Here is a 26,986-nt window from a genome sequence, read left to right as displayed (position 1 = left end):
TTGGTTTCAGTTGTGGTGAGGATCCTGTCTGATATGTTATGTACTGTTTGTTTCATGGGTTGCTGTGGAGGGTGGCCGGGCTTCTGGCGTTTCTCTAGTTTGTGGAGTTTGTTGGTGTGTGTGTCTGTCTTATGTGAGGTCTCCGTTTCAGCTCTCCAGACGGCTAGTTGTTTGCATTTGTCCCAGAGTGCAGGGTGGATTTTGTTACAGAGTTTGAGGTGAAGAGTGAGTAGATCTTTGTTGGTTTGGTCTAGTAGGTATCTTTTCTTGTGTAGTTCGTTTTCTTGTGTAGTTTTCTTGTGCAGTCTGCCCAGCCACGTACATTGGACAAACAAACAGACGAATAAATGCACGTATCGCAGAACACAAGAATGCCGTCAAAAAAGAAGAAAAAACTTCCTCTCTTTTCCAACACATGAAAGAAACAGGACACGAAATTAATTTTGCAGATTCCAAATTGCTCTTTAACACGGAACATCACCACAAGAGAATAATCATGGAAGCCATCGAGATAGAGAAACACCCTCACAACATGAACAAGCGTGACGACACATCCCGCTTGCCAGACATCTGGAAATTAGCCCTCCCCACAAAAACTGACACCAGATCCAGAGGCACACAGAACGCCAACACCAATCAACCACACCAGACCCAAACCCAGACCCTCTCCACAGATGAATTACTGACACCATCCAGTAGCCAATCCATGGTGGCACCTCCGGATGCTGCACCCCCCTGCAATCCCTACACAGATCTGGCTGACACAAGCCACAAAACCACAGCTCGCCCCTATACACGAAGCCAAGCCAAAGCACAACTAAGTGCAATACAGCCATCTTCTCAGGAAAACTCTTCACAAAGTTCAAGAGGTCAAGACACAAAGACTTTAGCAACTAATCCACACCTAATGACCCACCTAAGTGGTACTCAGGATATCACTCAAGAAATCACTCAAGGTATCTCTCAAGTAATTAAGGAACAAAAGAAGAAAAGGCACACTAGCCTGGGAACTTCCTCTCTGCCCAGAACATTGGAGGCTAGACACCACACCCCCTCTACAGTATTTATAGGAACTCAAACATTGAGATCCCGCTCTGTTCCAGTAACAAGAAGCCGAAAGCACCAGCCTGAAGATGACGAGTGAGACCTCGTCGAAACGTCGCCTAGACACCCCAACTTTTACACGGGAAGACACCCGAGGACACCAAAACCTGCATATATATATATATATATATACACACACATGTTGACAGAGAACAAAAGACATGTTCACACATAGGAAAGAAATGTACATGCAGCTTGAGTTGCACTTGTTTTCCTCGTAGCCATTTCCATCAGCACTGCTCTGCTAAATAAGTGGTACTCCTAATGCAAATAGGAACTCTAAAACAGTTAAACTCGCCCTCCATGCCTGCTATCATCCCCCAAGCCATCACCCGTTATCTGCATTTTAAAGAACATGTACAGTAAATGCAAGTATGTTCTTCATGTCACATTAGGTTGGTCCTGAAAATCACTTTTCACCACCCACAACCTCTGATCTTGTAAGGTGATTGCTACTAATAATAATTTAAAGGGAACCTTGCAATCAAGTGTGAATTCCTTTTCTTTCCAAAGGCAATGTCTGATCAAAATCTCTTTAAATCTTTGTGGAAGTAAAAGGTCAATGGGAAGATAAATTTGAGTTCTAAGGAAAATGAGAACAGATGCTAGAGCAATCTGTGGCACTTGGCACTGATTTCTTTTGTCAATTATAGCAGCAAAGTTCACATATTTTTAACATGTTTCTATAGTTCGAGGCACTGAAGAGATACCTGATAGATTCTGAAATGTGCATAGTCCACCACTGTTCCCACTGCAGTTCTTGTCCCATCCCCAATAGTAATTGGCATCAACATGTCTGCACCTCCTGCTATTAGAGAATTAATCTGGGGAAACACGGGAAATAAAATAAATAAATAAATAAATAAATAAATAAATAAAATAAAATAAAATAAAATAAAATAAAATAAAATAAAATAAAATAAAATAAAATAAAATAAAATAAATGCAGTCCATCAAGAAGCTCATGCGACCACTCCCTTAAGTACCACATACAGCCCAAAACAGACTTATGAGTTATGGTCACAACACTTTCTTTACAAACAGTGGATATACAGTGACTAGACTCAGTAGTTGCCCACTTATTTGGGTGGCAAGGCAGAACTCAAATCATTCAGAGGGCCACTTTTATTTTTGTTTTGTTTATCACTAACTTAAAAGCACGCTTCACTACATTAACCGCATGAAAGCATTTTTAAAAATAATTTCAACCTAAACCTTTTCATTTTCACCCATCATCAGGAATCTTCTTTCCTTTTGAGCCACGTTGTATGCACACTTCTCTTTCTGTAACACTACAGATCTCTGAACCTCTGTCTTCGAACCCTCCCTCCTTCCTCTCTTCACTCGACAGCACACTAGGTATATCAGCACACCCCATAACACATCATTTCGCTTCTTCACCATCAAATGTCTGCGCCCCCCTTTTTAGCCCCCCTTTTTCTGTTTCCACCTCCTCATATGTCTCTCTACAACTCCTTTTCTCAGTCACCTCCTCTCCTCTCTCTGCACCACTCAGCACTTCCACAGGTCCACTTGCACCTACATCTCTGCTACCCCATTTTACTTGCTGTTTCCCCACCCGCAGGTATCAACGCTTTTCTTACCAATGCAATCTTACTTGCTAGCGTCCTCTTAAATTCATAGGTTGTGTTAGCGACAGCACACAGGGCACTTCCAACTGCTTGGCCTAGTGGGAGATTTGGTTCAGCTCCACCAGCCAGAAGCTCAGCCACTGCCTGAATAATGCAGCACAAAGAAAAATCTTGGAAACCATCTCAATATACACGTTACCACTTAATGTGACCTCAAGGATCCGCTAAATCAGAACAGCATTTAACAGAATTTACGGTCATTCTGTCTTGATCTCGCTGCTGGTGCAAGCATGGCTAAGAAACAGGGCAAGGCTAATTCGATGGATGAAGCAGGACCGGCTGCCCAGGTTCCTCCCTCCCCTTGTGAACAAGACCTCCATTGCCATCACCACACCACCTTCTGCAACAAAAGTAGCAGTGAGAGGTTGAAATAAAAGGGAATGCTTAGCCTAAATAGAAGCAAAGGTTAAAGGGAGACATCAGAGTTGTCTACAAAAATTTGAAGAGCTCTCATGCAAGAGATGGAGACTTGATCTCTTTTGCTCCAGTGGGCAGGACTATACTGTAGGGTGGAAATTTCAGGGAAGCAGAATTCAGGTCAATATTAGGAGAAACCTCTTGGTAGGAGAGACTGGGAGCCTCAGAAGGTTGTGCGTTCTTCACTAGGTGTTTCTAGTGGTTCTAAGTAGAGACTGAATGGCGATTTGCTAAGATGCTGTAGATACAGGATTGCTGTACTGAGCATGAGGTTGGACTGGATACCTTCTTAAGCCTCTTCCAATTACAGTCATACCCTTGGAAGTTGAACAGAATCCGTTCCGGAAGTCCATTTGACTTCCAAAACATTCGGAAACCAAAGCGCCGCTTCTGATTGGCTGCAGGAAGCTCCTGCAGCCAATCAGAAGCTGCGGAAGTCCCGTCTGACATTTGAGTTCCAAAGAACATTTGCAAACCGGAACACTCACTTCCAGGTTTGCGGCGTTTGGGAGGCAAAACGTCTGAGTACCGAGGCATTCAGGATCCAAGGTACAACTGTATATGATTCTATGAGGCAGCTGCCCGAAGTGTGGTCAGAGTAGGGTGCTCTGCTAATTGAGGAATTTCTTCCCATTGTAAATAGCAGGCATGTTGTTTGGGGGGTGGGGGGTGGATTCTGAGCGGGACCCCAGTGGGAACAAAAGTCTCGCCACCCTGCATAGCACATCCTGATGCGCGGCCTGTGGGGAGGGGCGCTTGTACCAGCCATGTGTTAAATAAATAAATCAGCCACACAAGGCCAAACCGTGTGAATAAAATGAAATGTAATTTGGCCTTAAGTCACAGCCCTTTACCATTGTCCTCATTCCTCCAACCCAAATCCAATAATGTTTTTAATGGTAATATTGAAGTCTGCATCAATATACTAGCAAAACTATGAAACTGGGCAGGTTATAAAAGTGATTTATCGTTTGTGCTATAGGGATTTGTAACCTCCTAGAGCCCTGCAAGATTCTGACAAAGGTTAGAACTATATATAACTCAGTTATATAATATGCACATTTTCCCTTTTACAAGCTTCAAATAAGATTGATTAAAACTGTCCACTTGCAACTGATTACTGTTTAAATAAGAACTGGAATCATCCATCTGATGTGGCAACAATGTCCGCAGATTTTCTCAAAGAATAAATATGGAGGGGGGGAGGGGAGGGAAGATAGCATACCTGATCATTTCCACTAGCTATAGCCAGAGAAAGAGGGGAGTGGCCACTCCACAAGACATTTGGATTTGCATTGTGTTCTAAAAGAAGACGAACAACTCTGCTTGCATTCTGGAAGAGGAAAATACAATTAAATATGTTCAATAAAGAAGAAACTTTTTTAAACTTAAATAATGGATCGACTTTTTAAAATGTAAATTACGTATTTAAAATAAAATATGTTAAGACAAAGACATGCCTGCATCTCTAATTGTGAAGTTAAAAACTAAGCTAATTTGACTGGGTATTTACCAACATGCATACTGATAAGTTTCAGATCAGAATTACATAACAGAAGTTATGGATTTGATGCAATGAATCCCAACAGTATAGAATTAAACCTACTCATATAGACATAAGAAAAAATGGACCAAACTGCTATAAACAAAGAATGCCCACAATTACAGATAGTTAATTAGAGGTAAAGTTGGGTTATTGACTTTTTATTTACGTAACCGATGGCAGTAATACAAAACTGCCAAGTAAGAAATCTATGTCAATGAAGCAATCAGCTCTGAAATGAGACAGCATATTGGGCACAACACAAATACGGCTGATTAAATAGGACCTTCCAGTTCTGTTAATCTACAGAAGACTCAATCATTAACTGTAATTAACAAATAAAAACCTTAATTGTTCAATGAGAAATCTCTAAATGCTTCAAATATGGTGCTCAAATGTATTTAACATTTCCCATTTTCTACCACATAACAATTACCACCTGCTATCCCTCCAGCTGGCCTGAGGTCACAATCCATGCCCATTTACCTGAAAATAAGTCCAGCTGAACTCACAAGGACTTGTCCTCTTGAACCTATAGAGTTTACTATCTATTGTAATTTCAATGAGATAATGATTTCCCATCATATCTCTTTTCAACCACCACTCTATTCAAGCTCTCCAAAAGTAGATAGAAAATAGGAATGGAAATGGAGAGGAAAAGAGTGAGACTTAAGACGTGTCAAAGCTATTCACATTCATTCAGGTCTAAAATTGGAAACTAGATTTTCCAAAAGCTTTCTCCCCAAATGTATAATTGCTTTCTGTACAGTTCTGGAACTGAGAGATCTTCGATTTGCTTTCATCTCAAAGGGAGTATTTTGCCCTTTAAAGTTGAAAATTCTATTAAAGCAGGGCATAAGACCCAGAGTTTTTGTTATACAACAGATCCTATACAATAGCTTTGGATAAAAACAAAGATCTTTCTAAAACAAACAAACAAACATAACAGTGACCACCAGGTGACAGAGAAGGGATCCAAAACAGGACTTCAGTGCTGAAGGAAAGCAGAAACAACTCTTTCCCCCAGGCTGCTTTCTAGTTCATAAAATCATAGAATTGTAGTTGAAAGAGACTCCAAGGGTCATCTAGCCCAACCCCTTGCAATGCAGAAATAAAATAAAATTTGAATAAAAGTTCAAATTGCATTCTGCAACCAAACTGTTCGCCCCATGGGGGAGACATATAGGTCTCTCAGTATGTTTGCCCTTCTAGGTCAAATAGCAGTTTTAGATATTGATTTAAATTAGGAAAATAGCCTGGGTGGAAAGGATTAACTGCTCTCCCTCTGTCAACCTATTTGCCACAAACACATACACAAGTGCTATTAACTTTTTTAAAAATCCACAAGAAAGCCACCATTATGTAACTTCTACGTTAAATCTAGCTTGGTCCTGTCTCAGTTGCGGTCAGAAGTCTAGACAAGTGTTGTAACCAAAACTAGATGATGCCTCCATTATAACAACATCATATTTGCACTTACTCTCTGTTCCAAGACTGGCTTAGATGGCTTAACCCTGCCATAGGTCCTGTCATTGTATGGCAATGCAGCAGACTGGGCAATGAGACCACCATTTGAAGGAGAGTAAGGGCAAGAAGGACCTCTGAAGCTGTTGCATGCTTTCAGCCCAATCCTAGGATTGCCTCTCATGTTACATAGGAACAGCAGATGCAGAACTGTCTCACAAATTTGCTATGCAAACTTCTTGTGTAATGTGAAAACAGAGCAAATTGTATTTCTCCTTCTTCCTAAGAAAACCACTTATGTAAGCAGTTCTTAGACTGCAGGCAGCCAGCTAAAGAAACTGCCAGATTGGCTCTAGTTATATACGACAGCCCATTTGTAGCTGGCTGGATATGAATTTAACCAGTAATCTTTCATATTAGCTGTGCTGGTCCCTCCAAACTACAAAATAAATGCTATTTGGTTCTTTTACTTTTACTTAAAGCAGTACTCAGGACTTTTCCCAAACTAGAAAGGGGATGCTGCATTTTAATTTAATGAACTGCTAAGGGCCTCTAGCGGTCAAAGTTTGTGACTGCTCCATTGTTGCCCTCACCATAGTTCTGATACACTGCCAAAAGCATAATATCCTGTCCCGATGTAATGAGTAGGAGAACTATCATTGCAGCAGAATGAATAGCAATCTGATGTTTATCTTTACGGGGGGAGGGGTAAATTGGGGAGACATGCAATGGAGACAGAGTAAGCAGCATTCAAACAACCAAATCAAATATTTTTAAAAAGCAAAAAGGTCCTAGAAACAATGAGAATGCCTAAGGGACGTTTATAGCACATATTTTGATTTGTAAATAACTATCTGAGCTCTTCATTATTAAGTGTTCCAGCAAGGGACCATCCGGATTAAAAACTATCTAAAACAACAACTTTTCAAAGGGTTACAAAATAGTTAAGGCAATGGTTAAGGCTGTTCAGTCAAGTCAGCCTGTGTGTGTTTAGGCACATACACAAACACATATCATCATCATCATCATATTTATATCCTACCGTTCCACCAAGGAGTTCAAGGTACATGGTTCTCCTTCTCCCCATTTTATCCTCACAACAGCCCTGTGAGGTAGATTAGGCTGAGAGACAGTGGCCAGACAAAGTTCAACCAGTGAGCTTCATGGCTTTGTGGGGATTTGAACCCTGATCTCCGAGGTCCTTGTCCAACACTACACTACAGTTGTAACTGAGTAATTACCATTCAAAACATGAAGATGCAAGCAAGCCTATTTGATCTGTGAGGTATTCTTTCATGCTACAAAAGAAACCAGTATTTTATCATTTGAAAAGAAAAAGTGGTATACTGAGTTGTATTTTCAGAATGTGTTTAATGATACGTTTCTGTTATTTAAAACAATTTTAAAGTCTAACGAAAAGACAGTAAATGCTTTATGTGCTCACTTTGGGGCAACCAATTCAGACTCCTGGTCAGCCAACAGCGATTGCAGATCTTTGCCCATATATACATACTAAGGATTAGTTTTAATACAGCAGGAGGGGTGCATGAGCTACTGGACTTCAGGCTTTATTATCAGACCCTTCATTTCCATATGTTTGAAGAAGCTGGAAATATGTGATCCCTTCTTTTAAAACATAAATTCCTTACTAATGTAACACCTGAAGACTACACAAGTTAGCGAAGAAGAGCTTTCAGGTTGAAGAAGAAAGATTCCCACAGCTATCACTTACCTCATAATCATCTTCCCTCTCACATGCAATATGAAGAGGAGTCCTCCCACCTTCCTCTGGGATAATGGCACATTCTTTGTAGTAGTTTTTGGGTGGTCCCATTTCATTATTCATCTTAATCATAGATATATTTTCAGTAAGCTCGTTCTGCAAGTAGAAATGGGAAAGAAAATCACCAGCGTAGAAGGCTGCAGGCACCTTAAAAAGACACACAGTCTGCTCCCCGGAGTGAAACAGAACTATCCTCCCTAAACTATGCCCAGTGGGAGTTCATAACCTGTTATGAAAAGTTCACTGCTTCTCTCAGAAATCCACACTTCTTAATTATTCTGAAAACACAGTTAAAAGGCATTTCTACATACTCTCCAGTTATGAGCTGTACAGTGCTTATTAACATAGGCCTTTTACTGAGTCAGACCACTGGTTCATATAGCCCCACATGGGGGAAATTTTGATTTTTAAGGGGGGCAATTCGAGAATGAGTTATTAATAGGCCTTTTAGGCTTCCTCCACATGAATAGGAGTTCACTTTTTGAGTAATAAGAATTATATGTCATGGGGGGGGGGGGGGCAATCAGGAGTTTAGATGCTTAGGTGGGGCATGGCCAAAAAAAAGTTTGGGAACCACTGATCTAACCCAATGCCACCAGTGGACCTAGAAGGTCTTGGGCTGAGATTTTTCCCAGCCCAGCTGCCTGGGGTCCTTTTAGCTGCAGATGTTAGTAGGTTGCCTAAGAAGTTCAGGAAGAGAAAAGTAGAGCCAGTCAGACTCAAGGCATTCTGTATACAGTATATTTGGAACTGCCCCTGCTCCAATATATGTTGCTGTGACTGCATTTGCTACGATTTTTTTCCCTAAAAGTACTGTTTCAGGATAAATAGCACAGTTCTTAGGATACAATGCTATTATTTTCCACAACACTTTTGCCAAAAACAAGTCAATTCCTTGCTCCTCTCCGGCACAAGTAACAATGTTGGAATTAAACGGACATACCTTGTATGAAGTCCTATCAGGCCCATATATATCATTCTCATCCTCTGCCCTTACGTTAGGATCTGTAGCTGAATGAAGTAGTGAGCTTGTTATTTCAACCCCTTCTTCACCAGGAAGAGCAGCAGCAATATGAAGAGGAGCTGTGCCTCCAAGCTAAAAAAAAATTCTATATTTAATATTAAATCATAAGTTACAGAACATCTCACTACTGTGCATTCCTAGCATATTATGACAGTGAGCCATTCCAGCATTCAATGTCACCGTTAAAATTTCAGCTCAAATTGAAGACAACCTAATTCCCAGGTAGCATAAATATCTGAGGAGTGCATATCAAGAAGCAAAATGCAGTCAGAAAAAAACTGCTAACTGCAATCAGAAATGCAATCACCCTCCACTGGATGGAATGGTTAGGCTGTATGAAATTTAAAACCAGTCCAGGCAAGATGGGTTCATAAGGAAATATCTCTGTCCCTTAGAGCCCATGTCAAAGCAGCAAATCCACTCCTCTAGCTGGGCCCTTTTTGGAGGGAAGTTCCTTGCTGAAGTTCTGAAAAAAACAGAGATTTAGCACATGCCCAGCACATGGTGCATCATCCTAGCACCAAGATCAACTGAGGATACAGAGGACTTGGTCCAACTCAACTCATATACAAGACACCCCCAAATTCCAATTAAGTTTCCATTATTGCCGACATTCATTAAATTCCTCTAAAATCTCTCTATTCTAATGTCTAGAGATAGGAGAGAATTGTTGCAAACTAGTTACAATCAGCAAAAAATACTTTTCTTCTACACTGATAAAACTAGAGGGTGGAACCCAATGCTGCCCTCCCACTCGCAGAAAAGCTGAAGAACATCTTCTGATCCAGTGGAGGCATTTGCTAAGTAAGATGAGAGGAGGTAATCTTCTCTAATTTCCCCGCTTCCTGCTGCAATCCTATGAACCCCCTGAAAATTTGTTCCAGGGGGTTGTGGATCAATACAGAACAGCCTGGAAGATGATGCAGGGGGCTACAGGGTTAATCGTGGTGTGTGTGAACGCCTTCCCACCTCTTCTGTTAGTAGATAACTCAAAAGGATTTAAAAAACCCACTCTGAAATGTTAAGATTAGCATTAGCTTTCACTCATTAAGAATAACAGACTCACAACACAGGCCTACTATACAGGTTTACTCTGAAGTAATCCCCACTGTACTTGTAGGATTTCAGCTCAATAGATTTATCACATGAATCAGAGTAACAGGATAGTGTGCTGCAGCTGACAACGCAAAAGGGAAGGCATGCCTCCTGCGACTGGAGAAACAGAGATTTGACATTTATATGTGGCATATGAGCTATTTTTGATGCGGTGGGTCCTGAGTTTTGTACACTTGCATAAAGGTAAAGGTACCCCTGCCCATACGGGCCAGTCATGTCCGACTCTAGGGTTGTGCGCCCATCTCATTTAAGAGGCCGAGGGCCAGCGCTGTCCGGAGACACTCCGGGTCACGTGGCCAGCGTGACGAAGCTGCTCTGGCGAGCCAGCACCAGCGCAGCACACGGAAACGCCGTTTACCTTCCCGCTATAAAGCAGTACCTATTTATCTACTTGCACTTAAGGGTGCTTTCGAACTGCTAGGTGGGCAGGAGCTGGGACCAAAAGACGGGAGCTCACCCCGCCACGGGGATTCGAACTGCCAACCATACGATCGGCAAGTCCTAGGCACTGAGGTTTTACCCACAGCACCACCCGCGTCCCCAGCCGTACACTTGCATAAGACACCAAAACTCATACAAGAGCATTTATGCCAGGCATAGGCAAACTCCGGCCCTCCAGATGTTTGGACTACAATTCCCATCATCCCTAGCTAACAGGACCAGTGGTCAGGGATGAAGGGGAAATGTAGTCCCAAATATCTGGAGGGCCAGAGTTTGCCTGTGCCTGATTTATGCCATCAGTCCAATCACTAACTTAAAGTCTAGTCTCTCTTCTTTAATGAGAATTATCACACACAAATAAGGTTTCCCTACTCTGGTCGGAAGTCGTATATCAGTCCTTGCTCCAGCTTCTAAAAGAAATCTCACTGCATCTGGATCTGCAGCTTTAACAGCAAAGAAGAGGACATACATAGGGATTCTGCACATATTGGGATCTGCACCTCTCCTGAGCAACAGCTTGATAGTAGCCAGTCTCTTTGTGTGTCTAAAAACCAGCAGAAAACAGAACCCCATTAATTGTTGAAAACTTTGATAAGTGCAGTGTTGCTAAACCTGAAGGTGAGGGTGGTAGTTTGCAAGTGATGCAAACAAGCTACAAATATATCATTGCTGTAATCTATCCCAGCCTTGCATCATCTCTGGCCTTCTCTTACCATGCAAATCTGCTGCAGATCCGCTCACACTCCATGGAGCAGACGCTGGTGCCACTCGTGCCGCAGGTAGCAAGCGAATTGCAGTCGGTGGGTCTGTCCTTTCGGCCGGGGTCTGTCCTTTCTGCCGGAATCCCCTCTCCCTGCTTTCCTCCTCACCCACCCACCCCAGTCCTGATTTATAGGAATGCAATCCGGAGCCGCTCCGAATCGGGGCTGCCTCCCCCAGGGTGGGCTTTGTGCATGCGGAAGTCCCAGTTTCTACTTTCGCCCACTGCTTAGCCATCGCTTTCCTGGGTAGAGTTTTAAGGTGTTGGGGGTTTGGTGGTGGTGTGTTTTTGGAGGGAGGGTGCTTGCATAAGGCATGCTGAAGCCGCCGGGAGATGCATGCCTTGCCTGCAAAAACCCTCCTGATTTGATTATCTCGCCACCGCCACCTTCACCCGTTTCCCCTCCCAGCCAAGAAACTGCAAGGAGCGCGAGGGGCAAACCTTTTGGAATCTCAGCCTGGCCTTTGTTGTGCTTTGCTTTGTGTTTTCTGCTTTCCTGTGGCCCACTTTATACTGGGTAACAGATTGCAGCCTGGTTTATTGCTTTCATTTTATGGATCAATGGTCTCATTAGATAGTAAAATTCATGTTAAATTGCTGCTTTAGGGGTTGTTTTTAAATGTCTAGAATGGATTAATCCAATTTGCATTACTTTCTATGGAAAAGCGTGCCTTGGTTTAAGAACGCTTTGGTTTAAGAACGGACTTCCAGAATGGATTAAGTTCATAAACCATGGTACCACTGTATACCATCACTCAATACCAATGCAGCAAGCAAACTGCACCATTTCAGATCATTTTTCAAAGGTACCATATGATGCTTCTAATAAACTCTTCACTGCAAAAGCAGGGAAGTTATACACAGAAGCTATCCATACTGAGCAGAGCCCAACTGGGACCACCCTAGCAGCAATATTAGTGTGGTCATTGGCTTCAGCAGGCTGCCCTGTGTTCTTCTATAGTCACTTACTCTGTTATTGATGCTGCCATTCTTCCCAGAGTGCCTTCCTGCTGAACGAGCCCTTCGCAGTCAGCGAAGTATGGCACTTTTAACATGTGTTCACTAAGAGCAGCTGCACCGCGCTGCATGGCTTCTACTGAAACCTGAATCTTGAAGTTGTAAATGCCACAATTTGTCTCAGAGCTCTTTTCTACAGCGCTGCTCTCCGATTCCTCAGATGACTTAACATATGTGCCACGTTCTGACTTTTCAGCAGAGCTCAACGGTGCTTCTGGTGATGCATTGCTGGCAGAAGAGGATCCTTTCAATTCTGTACTCGGCTGAGATGGTTGAGAGGACTCCGACTGCGAAAATGGCATAGATCCTGGAGATATTTCTTCTGGCATTTCTTCCATTGCCTATATCAAGCAAAAAAAAAAAAAAAAAAAAAAAAGCGGGGGGATAGGGGATATTATTTCCAAAACCAGATTGCTGCACCCCAACATAAACTGCATTGTTAACATACACAGACACACAAATTCATACCATTAGGTTGTCAAAGAAAATAGCGAAAAAGTTGACATATGTTACTCTTCTAAAGAATTTTACAGAAAGAATTTGTCAAATACACAACATATCTCTTATTTGTTTCATTTATACACCAACTGTTAAATTGTGGGCAAACATATCAGACAACACAGCGATTCTTCCAAAGCAGCCCTTTATTTGTAAGCTGGAACAGAACTAACTGAGGAGCTCAGTCAGCCTGCTTATATAGAGCTCCAGAACAATGTAACTGTTGCCATTTTCTAAAACTATCCAATCACTGAACATCACTTTCGATCCTTCATTTGCATAACTATCTACAGCATCCCCCTGCTGGCCCAGGGTGAGAACTTCAGTACATAACACCAACTTTCTTCCATGAAACTCAAAGTAGTATACAAATGCTCCAGCTCTACTCAGAACTGTCTAACTTCAGCAAGTCTGAAGCATTACATGCCTTTGGACTATGTTTTAGAGTTTAGACTCACTTCATTATGAATGGCTACTTGTAAGGGACAAATATATCCAGTTGTCATAAGTGGCAAGGACTGCTATTCAACTCATTAACTGATACAAATGAGTTTGCTCCTATACACATAACATACAGGAGGGGGGAAATGTCCAATAAGAGAGATTTCAAACCTTATTTTTATCATTGTTAATAAATGTCAGGACTTCAAAATGTGTATTGGTTGTACTTGAATCCTCTTCATGAGCAACCCTACATAGTACACATTACAACAGACTACTCTAGAAGCACAATGCCATACAAAGCATAGTTATCACATCATTACCCAACAACTTCTTTAAGATCACAACTCTGGAGCAATTCATTTCACTCCACCTCATCATCTCTAGACTGCAATGCAAAGAAGGCTTCAGGCCGCTCTGCCTTGCAGCTTTGAGAGAGTAATTAGGTTATTTCTAGTAAATGAAATTACCGGTAATTTGGATCAACAGTAAAAGAAGAAGAAACTATTAGGCATTTCACTGAACCGTATTTCAGACTTACAGATTTATGATGGACTGACCTCTCTTCGAGAGAAGCTCCTTTCAGCAATGTTGGGCTGAAATGATTCTTCTGGGAAATAATGAATAACACACATAGAAAGAGCTGATAATCCTTCATCACTACATTTATTCACATCAGCCCCATTATCAAGAAGAAGGTTGATGATGTCATCATGGTAATTCATCTGCACAAGAAAACTATTTAAGTTATTTTCATACAGAATTAATACAATTTTCAGAAGCCTACTTATTTTTACTTTGAAAAAATGGAGTTTGACATTGTGGGTTTGTTGGAGGTAGATATATACTACAGGTAAGGTTTCATATTCCTCAATTGGGGATTTCCCCTTAACTTTCTGTTCATGTTCACAACTGCTACTCATAGCTATTACGGTACATTAAAAAAGAGGAATTATGTCACAACATGGAAGACAAAACAAAACCAAGCCTATTTTGCCTTAACAGAGTATAACATAGTAAGATATGCAGTCTCACAGCAGCAGCAGCAAGGGCAGTATATCCATGTACATCTGCTATATCTGGGGGGGCCAGGTTGTCCATCAGAATCTCATCAACTCTATTATAGTTTCCTTCGGCTGCCTTCTTAATCAGTTCTTCACCAGCAAGCTCTTTGGGACCTTTCTCTCCAAAGCCATTCCGGTAGCCTTCCAAAATGAAATTAACATCCCAGTCCACGTCCTTCTGATAATGCCTAAAAATGAACAAAAAAATTGAAAAACTAGATAGACCATTTAAGTATTTCTATTCTCATCAGTTCTGACCTTCCAAAAAACTATTTGGAGTGATGGGATGGACAGTTTTCCCTTTCCTCACCTGTGTGTACATATCACTGGCCTAGCTTCTCACTGAGGTGATAAACCTGTATCTTGGCTGTACTACCTCAGACTGCCCATATATGTGCATGTGTGGTGAGTTATTGTAGGACCGAATGCTCTCCCATACAAAAATATTCCCTCTGTATACAAAACTAGGTTGTTGTTGTGACTATTATTAGACAAGTAGGAGGGTTTTCAATTTAGCCTTCTCCCCAATATGATAGAAAACTATGTGGAGGGATTTTTTTTTGTCTTATATGAAAAGCAATCAGTCATGTAAGCATCCATGTTTAGTCTGAAGTGGCATGTCCCCGGCACAGGCTAACCCTCCCTGCAGTAGCTAGGCTTCTGCTCCTCCCTTCTTGAAACAGCTCCTTGGGCAGTTTGATAAACAGAGACAGGGTCACACCACACAAAGACCATGAATTCCATGCAGAGGGCCTTCTCGGTAGTGGCACCTGCCCAGTGGAAGACCCTCCCATCAGATGTCAAGGAAATAAACAACTATCTGACTTTTAGAAGACATCTGAAGGCAGCCCTGTATCAGGAAATGTTTAATGTCTGATGTTTTACAATTTTTTATATGTACTGTAAGCCACCCAGAGTGGCTGGGGAAAGCCAGCCAGATGGGCAGGGTATAAATAATAAAATTTATTGTTGTTATTATTATTATTCCAACGATTTCCAACTTGCATATGTCTCTTTCCATGTCCCTCCTTTCAACCATCCCCCCAAGGAAATGGTGAAAGGACTATTGGGGGATGGAAGAGAAAGGTTTGATAAAGGGGAGACAAGATTGGCTCAAGGCCACCCCAACCAACTCCCACACTACTAAGAAAACTAGTAGTGCCCAACAAGCAGTGCCACCAGTAATAACAAGGGAAAGGAAATGAATGCAACAATGAATGTTCATGGACCTTTTGGCATGTGTTGGGGCTTCATTGCAATTCAGCAACAATTGACATGACTACAGCAAAAGTGGTATAAATTTTTAAAAGTCACACAAGCTGAACTGCATCCGGTTGAAAAGAAGAAACAGCAGTAAGAAATGAGACTTCAGCAGCACTATCAAATGTATAGCTATCATCTTGTCTTTTTCTCACATTACCACTTACCTATATCTATAGATGTGTTTCTGCATCTTGACCAAGAAAGGTGTTATATTGGTTATAGGCCATAGTTTTTCATAAGCCAACCGTTTCTTTTCCTTAAAATACTGGCAATCAAAGTCTTTCAGGAAGGTCTTAGTATGAGGAAGATTATCCGCATCAATTGAGTATATGTACAGGTTTTCAGGCAATGTGTAGCTATCATCATCTAAAAGAAGACGCTTGTAGTGGTAGAAAAATGGGTCCTTCTCCTCATTCAGATCCCAAAACTTATGCGTATCCTCTGAAATATACTCTCTGCTGGTCTCAGCATCAAAATAGACACTAAGTTCTGGATAATCCGCAAGAGTGAAATATCCAGGTATTTCTGAACATAGTTTAATTATATGATTTCGATGCCACAATCCAATGTCTTGACTATCATCTGGATGGGTTTCAATTCCTGGCCCAAACCGCTCATCCCCCTTGTAAAGCCCCTTTCGGCAGAAAAAAACGAGAACAGAAGATGCAAGAGAGAACCACAAACAGAATTCACAGTTTAATTCAACTTGCAATAATCTCATCTCACCAAAAACAATTAGCGGCATGATCCTGTCAAGTGCCTAAAAACATTCTTACCCATTCTTTACCAGCAGGATTTGGATTAATTTTATTATTAGCACTGAATTTTTCTGAAAAGCAATGCTTGAAACAAAAAAGGTAGGATCCATGAAAAAGATGCAGAAATTAAGACTGTATCTGATTTTACATCATCATTATTGTTGCTTATTAAATTTGTATACTGCCCTTTGCCAACAGGTTTCATGCAATCTTGTGCAATTTGATTTATTAGACATATATTGCTTTATACTAAAAAAATCTTCAAGGGATTATATATATATTATATTTAACAATGCTCAATAAGAGTATAAAAACAGTTATAAACACACACTTTAATCAGAATTCAAGAACCAGATTTTTTAGTGAATTCCAAGAGCTGAAATTCTACATCCGCTCCGCTTACTAGGTACATCTGGCATAGACCCCTTAAGTATGCACGGGGGGGGGGAATCTCCTTAGTAAACTGCTTCAGAGCGCTTTTTGAAATATACTTTTCCATTTTAGTTTGCTTTTATACACAAACGTTTGCAAAATCCACACCTTATCCAGCTGCTATTACCTGGTATCTATCACTTCCTTACACATTTTCTAAATTCTGTGCAAACAGATAGAAGCAATATGTCCTATGTTGCTTTTTTTGTTGCGCACAGGACACTAACTAGCTTTGAAGTGCATTCATTTCTAATTTTAAAATGAGCAAATTTGTACTAACTCTAAAACATTCAAACACAGAAGTTTTCTGCAATTACTTGAACTTCACATCATACCTATCAAACAGCACTATGATAATTAGAAATACTTTTTATTACCTGAAATTTTCTTCCATCATTAAACTCCATGATACCGTAGCCTTCTTTACGGCTAAGATAAAATGACCCTATAAATTTGGAGCCATCAGGCCAGAAGTAAACCCCTTTGCCATGACGGTGATCTTTATAAAACTGCCCCACATATCTCTGCAATAAAACAGAAAGAAAGTTAGGGGAGAGCAGGTGAAGTACAGTGGCAGTTACAACCGAATGCAAGTATGTATCACAGAACTCTCATGAAGAATATTATGGAAAGAAATAAAAGAAGGATTTAACTAGTATTTTCAATACAGTTTAAGCATGGTAACATTCATTTCCAAGTCAGGGAGGCTTATTCCACTTGGCTTCATCCTGAGGAAATGACTGCACAGAAACATATTGAGAATTACAACATTTAATAAAAATGGAATATATGGAGGATAAAAGTTCAAACAAAGTTAGTATCCCTGTTCAATCCAGGATTTACAGTCTTGGAAAATTTCATTAATATCAGATTTATTAGGGTGAATTACTTTCATTTCAAATCAGAAAAACTGGGTAAGAGTATACACTCAACTATGACAGAGATATACTTATTAAATTTTGCCTTAGCAAGCATTACTGAGTGTAAACAAGGAAGTCAGAGTGATCTACTTGACAAAAGGAATCAACAGAACACATGACATTTTATTTGAAAGCAGCAGACCTGAACTATTTAGTAATCTACACATTTGTGACTATAGGAAGACCGCAATTTGCACACATTTAACTTGTGCGTATTCAGCTTTACGCGTACGGAAAAATAAATAAATAAATAAATAAATAAATAGGAAGGGGGCAGAAAGGAGGTAGGGTTCCAGGAAACATGACTTTGGAAATTGCATCTGCCACTGATCCCAGTGGGTTTTGACTATACACAATTTTGGCTGTAGGCATGATCCCTGGAACGTAACCCCCGTATAAGCTGTGGACCTACTGTATTCCATATCTATACCCTTGTAGTTGCAAGTAGCAGCAAGAACAAACCACAGTAGCAGCTAGGTCATCTGGAAGCCAGGAGAATGACTTGTATTTTAAAAAATAACTATCTTCCCCTTGTGCTTTCTGTGCTGCCTTGCGATAGTACATACAGTATTTTAATTAAACAAACATGAATTACTCACAAAAATGATAACTGCATCTAAATACATTAGAAAGGGTCTGGAAACCAAGCCTTATGAGGAACAGTAGAGGGAACTGGGTATGTTTAGCCTGGAAAAGAGGAGACTGAGAAGAAATTATAACCATCTTCAAACTGTGCATAGCTTGGCATTAGATGCTGGTTGAACTATGTATCTTATTTATTGAACATTTACCGTTTAGACTTGAAACTAACATGACTAAACCTGCTTCCAATAGTACGTTTTGTGAACCACAGTTAAAATGTTATTCTATAGGCTGCAGTTGCACCTAATATCAAGTTTTAGTAATAAACAGGAAATTAATATTTTATTAAAGTTGTTATTTCCTATGGAAAAGAAGTCACACTGCCTTTCAAGGTGCATGCATGTTTTAGGCTGCAATCCTAACCTTGTCTATTTAGAAATAAATCCTATTGATTCCAATGAGGCTTACATCCAGATAAACAGAATAAGGTTTGCATAAACTAATGGGATTTACATCTACGTAAACATGCCTAGATCATGCTATTAAACAAACATTAAACAGATAGGATTCCGATATAAAAACTTACCTTGGCTAGTTTTGTTTATTATCATCATTATATATAAGAATAGCAATGTTTTTAGATGCAAGAACATACATTGCAACATTTTAATATTAAGCCGGTTTACCTCACCATTGTCCCACGCAAATTCTCCATACCCAAGTTTTACATCCAATGCAAATTCTCCTCTATAGCGAGAACCATCAGGCCACTCTTGTACACCAACTTTAGTTTCAATCTTGTTGTTGTTCATGTCTTCTTCACAATATAATAAATATTGCTGTTCGCTTTCTTCCTCATAATCTTCAGCCTCTTCTTCTTCCTCTTCTTCCTCTTCTTCATCACCATCATAATCAAGTGCAGATTCTGGCTCATGCTCAGTTTCATCTTCCAGTTCAACATCCCTTGACATGCCACGTCTTCTCTTTTTTTTTGGTTTCACTCTGAAATCATTATTAGAAAGAGTCGCTAATGTTAAATTACCAAACTGAGGACACAGAACATTAATCGATCAAAGACCTGGTGAAAGAGATACGTTTTCGCCCAGAACCTTGATATGTAAAGGTGGTACCAGTTGAGCCTCCCTGCAGAGAGCATTCCACAAACAGGGAGCCACCGCAAAAAAGGCCCGCTCTCATGTTGCCATCCTCCACACCTCTTGATGAAGGAGGCACACAAAGGAGGGCTTCAGATGATGAACGCAGGGTCAATATTGCACCTCTGAAAGGTTTTTAGTCTGTCTGAGGCTTACAACAATTTTAAAAAGAAATAATGTTAAGATAATTTTAAGAAAGTGTGCATCCTAGTAATTTAACGAAATACGCGGGTGGCACTGTGGGTTAAACCACAGAGCCTAGGACTTGCCGATCAGAAGGTCAGCGGTTCAAATCCCCACGATGGGGTGAGCTCCCATTGCCCTGCTCCTACCAACCTAGCAGCTTGAAAGCACGTCAAAGTGCAAATAGATAAATAGATACCACTCCGGCAGGAAGGTAAATGGCAATTCTGTGCACTGCTCTGGTTCTCTAGAAGCAGCTTCATCATGCTGGCCACATGACCCAGAAGCTGTACGCTGGCTCCCCCGGCCAATAAAGCGAGATGAGTGCCGCATCCCCAGAGTCAATCACGACTGGACCTAATGGTCAGGGGTCCCTTTACCTTTACCTATCTACAGGAATGTTTAATACAAACAGCCATACCACAGCAACCAAATGAAAAGAGCCAGCAGAATCTTAATGCAGAATCAAGTGACTATATCTAGATGCTTGACTCTATAGAAAGATCATGTCTGCCCTTTGCCACCCATCAAACTCAAGTGGTACCTAAGAGAGTTCACCCCACAGAAGAAAATTCCCCATGCCGATACCACCTTCACTATTTCATGGCACTTAAATCACGTAAAATATGTCAAGTATTTCCCATACAGAGAAACAAACACAAACATTCTCCGCCCCCCACCCCATCTATCTACAATATGTTCCCCTAAAGAGATTGGCCGGGGCTGCCAGAGAAACCTGTTAATTACGATAGACAGATAAATCAATGTGCTTGTATATGGCACACCACACTCCAGTGATTTTGGTTTTACCTGTCACAAGATTTTTAAAAAGTTTACAGTACATTAAGCATCACACTTCAAGCCTCAGGGGTAGTTCTGCATAAAACTTTTCAGTACCCCTTGCACAGGTGCATTCTTCATCTGCCATAGGCAACATTAGTATGCTCCTGATTCTGACTCTAAACAAACACTGAGGACACATTTTATGCACTGTGAGAAGCAACCATCATAAATCAATGTACTTTATGGCACCCACCAAGCTGCTAGCTTTAAATACTCGATCAGTTGGTAGAGCATGAGACTCTTAATCTCAGGGTTGTGGGTTTGAGCCCCACGTTAATTATTCATTATTATTATTACTATTATTATTTATACCTCGCCCATCAGTCTGGGTTTCCCCAGCCACTCTTGCTTCCTGCATTGCAGGGGATTAGACTAGAATCTAGATGATCCTTGTGGTTACTTCCAACTCTAGAATTCTGTAGACGCAGATATGGCCAAATGGTACACACAGTGTTTTTTTCTGGGGGGATGCAGGGGTACGCACACCCCTAAACATTTTGTGAATCTTTGTACTTTTGTCAATTTACTTATTTATTTTTCCAGATTTGGACTATAAAATGGTGATTTTCTCGAGTCAAAATGAAAGTACCCCTAAATATTTTTTTTAGGAAAAAAGCATTGGGGACATATATACCCTTTGCTCCTGTCCAACCACATTACGTTTTTATGTGGTATTCACTCCCAACAGTAGAGCTCATGTTTGGTTTTCCTAAAGTGGTTAACGAAATCTAAAATCAATAACCTGCGTCATTTTTAAATGCTTACACTTAAAAGTAAAACAATAAAAACACACCAAGGTTGGAGAGAAGAAGAAACCCTCACAAATTCCACCAGTTTTCACCCATCTATATGCACCCACCCACCACGTGCCAGAATGGCCGCGTGTCCGTTTATGCCTTCGCACACGCAGCCCAGCTCCACCGTTCACACGTAACTTTCCCCACGCGTGCACACCTGCAGCCACGCGGGGGGATTGTGACGCGCCTGGGCTTCCGCCAGAGGTCTCCCGAGGACAATAAACCTCTTTCCCCCCAACCCACCCACCCTCCAAGTAAGCAGAAGCCCCGGCTATGAGAAGCCCCCGAAGGCGGCCAGGGCACCCACCCAGGAGCCGCAGCGGCGCCCCCGGCAGCCTCCATTCGGCCTGGACGCCCAGAGAGCTCACGCTCTGGCTGAACCCGCCGGATCCGCAGAAGAGCCGAGGGCGCAACGTAACAGACCCCCGGGGCCGGAGAGTGGCTGCCCCTCAACGGAAAAGGCGACGCGCGTCTGGTCCGCTACGCAGGTGCCGACCGACTCCCGCCAACCCCTCTCTCCCGTTTGGGCAGCGCCGCCTCCCTGTTCCCATAGAAACCGAGGCAGGGGGGGGATTGGCGCAGGCGCACGCGCGGCCTCCTTGGACCCAACTGCCGCGGGCCCTTTGATCCCTGAGGTGACTTTCCTGCCTAGGTGTTGAATTGTCACGTGACGTCCGTGCCCTCACCCCACGCCAATTCTCCCTGATTCCTTTCCCTGGAGGAAAGCCTTCTTTGGTACTGTATTCCTATATCCCGTGTTTCTCACAACAGTGAACAAACTAAGAATAAAAATATTCTATGCAATGAAGGATGGCAGGCACATGTGTCCTTCTTTGTTGCTTTCACCGTTCTTTGGTGATCAGGTGATTTGGTGATCACCTTTAGCAGAAAATTAATCTACATTCAGTCACGCCTTGTTGGTTCACAATGGTATGTAATTATAATCGGATCTAGACTGAAATTTGAAAATATTGGGTGCATCTTTTTATTTCCTGCAGCAGCGATAACAAAGATGCCCAGTCGAAACAAAATTAAAAAAAAAAATCCTTCCAGTAGCGCCTTAGAGACCAACTAAGTTTGTCATTGGTATGAGCTTTCGTGTGCATGCACACTTCTTCAGATACCCAGTGCTTTTCTACAATAAATAAATGTTCAGGGGTACTCTCATTTTGACTCAAGAAAATCACCATTTTATAGTTCAAATCAGGGAAAATAAATACAGTAAATAGACAAAAGGCTGTCATCAGGGGTAGCAATGGAACGGACGATTCAGCATGCTAGAGAAGAAACTAAAAAAAATTAAATTTGTAGTTTCTTCTCCCATTAGGTTCACAAAATGTTTAGGGGTATGCGTACCCCTGCGTCCCCCCCCCCCCCAGAAAAAAGCACTGAAGATGCCTACTAATAGAGAACTCATTCTCTGAATCCTTGGCATAAAAAGCCCAAGTCAAATTGATATGGCCCCTTTAGATAGATTATCCTTCATGTAATGCGTTCCTGCTTGCCATCATTTGTAACTGCTTGATAACCTAAGAAGAGCCATACTTTAGATCAGGCCAAAGGTAAGTCTAGTCCAGCCTTGTGTTCTCACAGCGGCCAGCCAGATGCCGTTGAGAAGTCCACATGCAGGACTGAGTAATGTAATGGCAAGCTCACCACTTGTGATTTCCAAGCAACTGGTATTCAGATATATTGCCTGTGATGCTGGCTATCATCATATTGCATCTGAGCCTTGTCATGTTATTGTTACTCTCTAATAGGCTGTGTGAGCTACCTTGCCAGGCGGTTTCTGTGCTGTGACATACATCTATAGCCAAGTCATCCTGTCTTTTTGTTATTGTTTAAAAAGGATAGTGACAACAAGGCTGTCCAGATCTTCCTGCAGCCATTTCCTGAAGCTGCTGGTTCTCCCCCCGCCCTCGAAGGTATTTACACCTTCTGCACTGGAATACAGATAACTATTTCCCAACTTTCAGTCCAGCCAGTATATGAAAATGGAATATCAGAGTAACCAACTTGGAAGTGCCAATCAAAGGTGGAAAATGCTTCAGTTGATTGTGGAAATGCGAAAAGAAATGATACAGAATAGGCATCAGAATGCACTGGTTGTTTCCAAATGGTCACAGATGGCAAGCTACTTGCATAGCTATATTCTGATGTTTGCAAGTCAGGATGCAAAATTAAAGCCCATTCCAATGGCCATTTGTGAACAAGCTTACAAATCACTATGTAAACTGCCAAAGAACCCTTGGTTTACCCAGAGTTGCCCCACCTCTTCCTTGACCTCAGAATCTGCCAAGGCCCCTATGAAATTTTGTTTTGGTGGGGTTGTTTGTTGGAGACATTGCTTATTTTGGAGGGAGATGTTCCTGCTTTTTTGTTAGCGTTTTATTTACTTTGAGGAGTCTTGAATATTTTGCCTAATTTTTGGAGATTGGATGTGTGTCCGAACTTCACCAGTATTTGTTCTGTGGTGCCCATGAAAAATTTCTAAATTTGCTCCTGGCCCCTAACAGGTTGAGGACTTTTTTAATGCATTCAGCTGTATCTCAATTAAAGAATATGCAGTAGCAATATATAAACAGATAATTTAAAACTCTATAAAGCAATCAGTAACAGAAAATTATTCAGCACCTATAAACAGAAGCCCAGCATGACCACAAATCACAATAAAATAGTAGAAATCAGAACCACAAATTTCTACAGCCTGGTTAGTCATGTAAAACAACAGTTAACAATTTCATTTAAAAGAGCTGCTTACGGACTTGTAGGGATACGGCCTGTCCAATCTCACTTGAAAGAGAGTTCCACACATATCCTTTTTAAAGAAGCATGTTTGTCTTTAAAGTTGTAAATGTCAACTCGCGCATCTCTGAGTCATTATATAATTTGAATGGTTATGAGTTCTGCTGTTATTCAAAGCGGAGAAAAGCCTCTCCCTTAAAATGGCTTGGTCCTTGCTCTTACTCAGTATCAGTGTTCAGTTTCTTCTTCATCATCATCATAACCAAGTGCAGATTCTGCCTCATTTTCAGTTTCATCTTCCCCTTCGTCTTCTCTTGGGATGCCATCTCCTACTTCCTCTTTGTTCACTCTGGAATCATGATCAGAAAGCGTCACTAATGTTACTTTACCAAACTGAGGTCATCTAACCCTAAACTCACATTTGGGAGTTCCACTGATTTCAAAGTGACTTACTTGGAAATAAGTATGCTTAGTGTGCCTATTGACCATTGCAAAAAATCCCTTTGTACTTCTTTTGTGCAATGCTCTCCCGGCCCTCATTTGACAAGAGAGTAAAGTAACATCTGGATAAGCCCTCTGGGGTTGCATTCTGGGGATCGCTCCTAAAGCCAAAATCACATATACCGGTAGTCAAAACATATTGTGTGAAATGGCAGGTGGGATTGCCAGAGTCTTGTTTCTTTCTCTCTCTCTCTCTCTTTTTTTTTTTGCCAAGCACTTTCTACCTCAAGGATCTCCTCTCCCCCTCCCTCATATTAACCAATCCAGACCCTGCCAAAAATTATCATCTGAGGCCCTTCTCTGTGAGAGGTCCAGAGGGTAGCAAGACAAGAATGGCATTTTCTGTAGTGGCTTCCCACTTGTGGAATGCTCTCTCCAATAACTAATAACCAATAACACACACACACACACACCCAGGGCTATGGCATTTTATTTAAAACACATAAAGGGTTTTATGATTAAGTGATATACAAATGCTGTCATATAAAGCAGTAAATCACTCAGCATCTACTAAAATAGCAGACAATGGTAATTGTAATGCATTGGTTCCTTCCAAACAGCCATAGGAATACATGGAGAATTCTGAATTGTCTCATTCATATATGATTATTTTAAATTAATGTACTTATTGAATACATTTATATGCCACATTTTAGGGAGGAGGTTCCACACAAGGGAACAAACACAAATGTATAAATTAAAGAATGTGCAGTACCAATATGTAAAGCACCTTTAAACAAAAGCCCAATATGACCATAAGGTAAAGGGACCCCTGACCATTAGGTTCAGTTGTGGCCGACTCTGGGGTTGTGGCGCTCATCTCGCTTTATTGGCTGAGGGAGGCGGCGTACAGCTTCCTTGTACTATGTCGTGCTGAAGGACCAAAGGGTCTGAATATGACTTCTTTTCCCCTTGCAATAAATACCAAAAATCTACATTTGGTACAGAAGTTTGTAGGACAATGCTGGCCCAAATTATTTTACCATAAAATGTACCAATGCTTGGGTGTCTGGGAGTCCTTTCTGCGCTTGTATGAGAAGGTTCACACTTTCCTTTCAGACAAGTTTTATACCCTGTGGTTCTCGCAGATAAATAATACCATGAAATGTGCCCTAAAATCAAGAAGGATCCAAATATGCCATTTGGAAAAAAAATCATTATTTGAAGCCAAGCATCTGTGGGATGGATAGGGATTCAAGATAGATTCCTGATCTGGCAAACTTCAGCAACATTAACTTTAGGAACTCGTGCACTAACCTGTGTTTCTTGGGTAGGGGCTCAGTCTTGTTTTAATGTGTGTGTATGTGCAAGAGAGAGATACTTGAAAGAATCTACAGAACATGACTTCACAATGGCAGTTGGAGCTATTATTTACAGAATCAAGGAGTTACGTTTCCATGGTACTAGATTATTCCATGGTACTAGATTAAAGCAAAGATTATGGCATAATGCAACCAGTGACTTGCGATCTCAATCACACGCAGTCTGTAGTCCGCTGACAGTAGGATTACAATATGGGCATGTCTTTAAGTTAACATCTTACATTAAAAACCTGACAGTACCAAACTATCGAAGGCTTTTCACCAAAGCCAGACTAAACGTCTTTCCTTCTGCAGTGTTGGATGGCAGGTTGAGAGGAGTTCCCTACCAGGACAGACGTTGCTCGTGTGCTCAAGACATTGATTCCATAAAACATATTTTGTTGCACTGTGCAAAATATGAGCAAGCCAGGGCTGAACTGATACTACCCTTGCTGGTACCTTTCCCGGGAAAATCAGAGACTCACTATGTCAGGTTCCTATTGGAAGACCAGACAAATGCTAGAACATTAGCAGTGGCAAAGTTTTTATCAGTGGTTGCAAGAACCAATGATCCCTATATTCTTAACAAAATGCTTGTTTAACTTGGAGGTAGGCTGTATGAGAGGGACGCGGGTGGCGCTGTGGGTAAAAGCCTCAGCGCCTAGGGCTTGCCGATCGAAAGGTCGGCGGTTCGAATCCCCGCGGCGGGGTGCGCTCCCGTTGCTCGGTCCCAGCGCCTGCCAACCTAGCAGTTCGAAAGCACCCCCGGGTGCAAGTAGATAAATAGGGACCGCTTTCTAGCGGGAAGGTAAACGGCGTTTCCGTGTGCAGCTCTGGCTCGCCAGAGCAGCGATGTCACGCTGGCCACGTGACCCGGAAGTGTCTCCGGACAGCGCTGGCCCCTGGCCTCTTAAGTGAAATGGGTGCACAACCCCAGAGTCTGTCAAGACTGGCCCGTACGGGCAGGGGTACCTTTACCTTTACCTTTAGGCTGTATGAATTGTGTATTGCTTTGTAACAATTTGTTGGGTCTCTGGACCGTAATAAAGATTGCTGTTGTTGTTGTATATTATTCCATAGTTTCTTAGATGACAGTATGAAATGCTGTAGAGAAATGGGATTTTGGTGTGTGCTAAAGACTAAAGAAAATTGATTTGGGTAGGTGGTTCTGGACATACTGCAT

General features: G+C 41.5%; 1 protein-coding gene across 10 annotated transcripts in view; it reads right to left on the bottom strand.

Annotated features, from left to right (window-relative positions):
• The window catches only part of ANKMY1 (ankyrin repeat and MYND domain containing 1), a 40,341-nt gene extending 13,987 nt beyond the window's left edge, over positions 1–26,354 (bottom strand). For 2 of the 10 annotated variants that reach the window (XM_083742063.1, XM_083742065.1), the window contains exons 1-13: positions 21,564–21,679; positions 18,966–19,281; positions 17,155–17,301; positions 15,752–16,221; positions 14,296–14,512; positions 13,821–13,985; positions 12,274–12,662; positions 10,917–11,088; positions 8,907–9,059; positions 7,913–8,059; positions 4,399–4,506; positions 2,709–2,840; positions 1,815–1,928 (exon numbers count right to left, since the gene is read on the bottom strand). In XM_083742063.1, coding sequence (XP_083598189.1) covers positions 1,815–1,928; positions 2,709–2,840; positions 4,399–4,506; positions 7,913–8,059; positions 8,907–9,059; positions 10,917–11,088; positions 12,274–12,662; positions 13,821–13,985; positions 14,296–14,512; positions 15,752–16,221; positions 17,155–17,301; positions 18,966–19,281; positions 21,564–21,598 — 2,565 coding nt within the window. In that variant the 5' untranslated portion in view covers positions 21,599–21,679. Of the gene's footprint in view, positions 1–1,814; positions 1,929–2,708; positions 2,841–4,398; positions 4,507–7,912; positions 8,060–8,906; positions 9,060–10,916; positions 11,089–12,273; positions 12,663–13,820; positions 13,986–14,295; positions 14,513–15,751; positions 16,222–17,154; positions 17,302–18,296; positions 18,400–18,965; positions 19,282–21,563; positions 21,680–24,021; positions 24,351–25,759 lie in introns of those variants that run through there. The other 8 variants (XM_083742067.1, XM_083742060.1, XM_083742059.1 and 5 more) reach the window with 7 other exon arrangements.
• Between the last annotated feature and the right edge of the window lie 632 nt (positions 26,355–26,986).

This window comes from Podarcis gaigeae, assembly GCF_964106915.1.
Source record: "Podarcis gaigeae genome assembly, chromosome: 5".
Taxonomy (NCBI): domain Eukaryota; kingdom Metazoa; phylum Chordata; class Lepidosauria; order Squamata; family Lacertidae; genus Podarcis; species Podarcis gaigeae.
The sequence above is the reverse complement of the archived record's forward strand: the minus strand, read 5'-3'. Positions and strand labels throughout refer to the sequence as shown.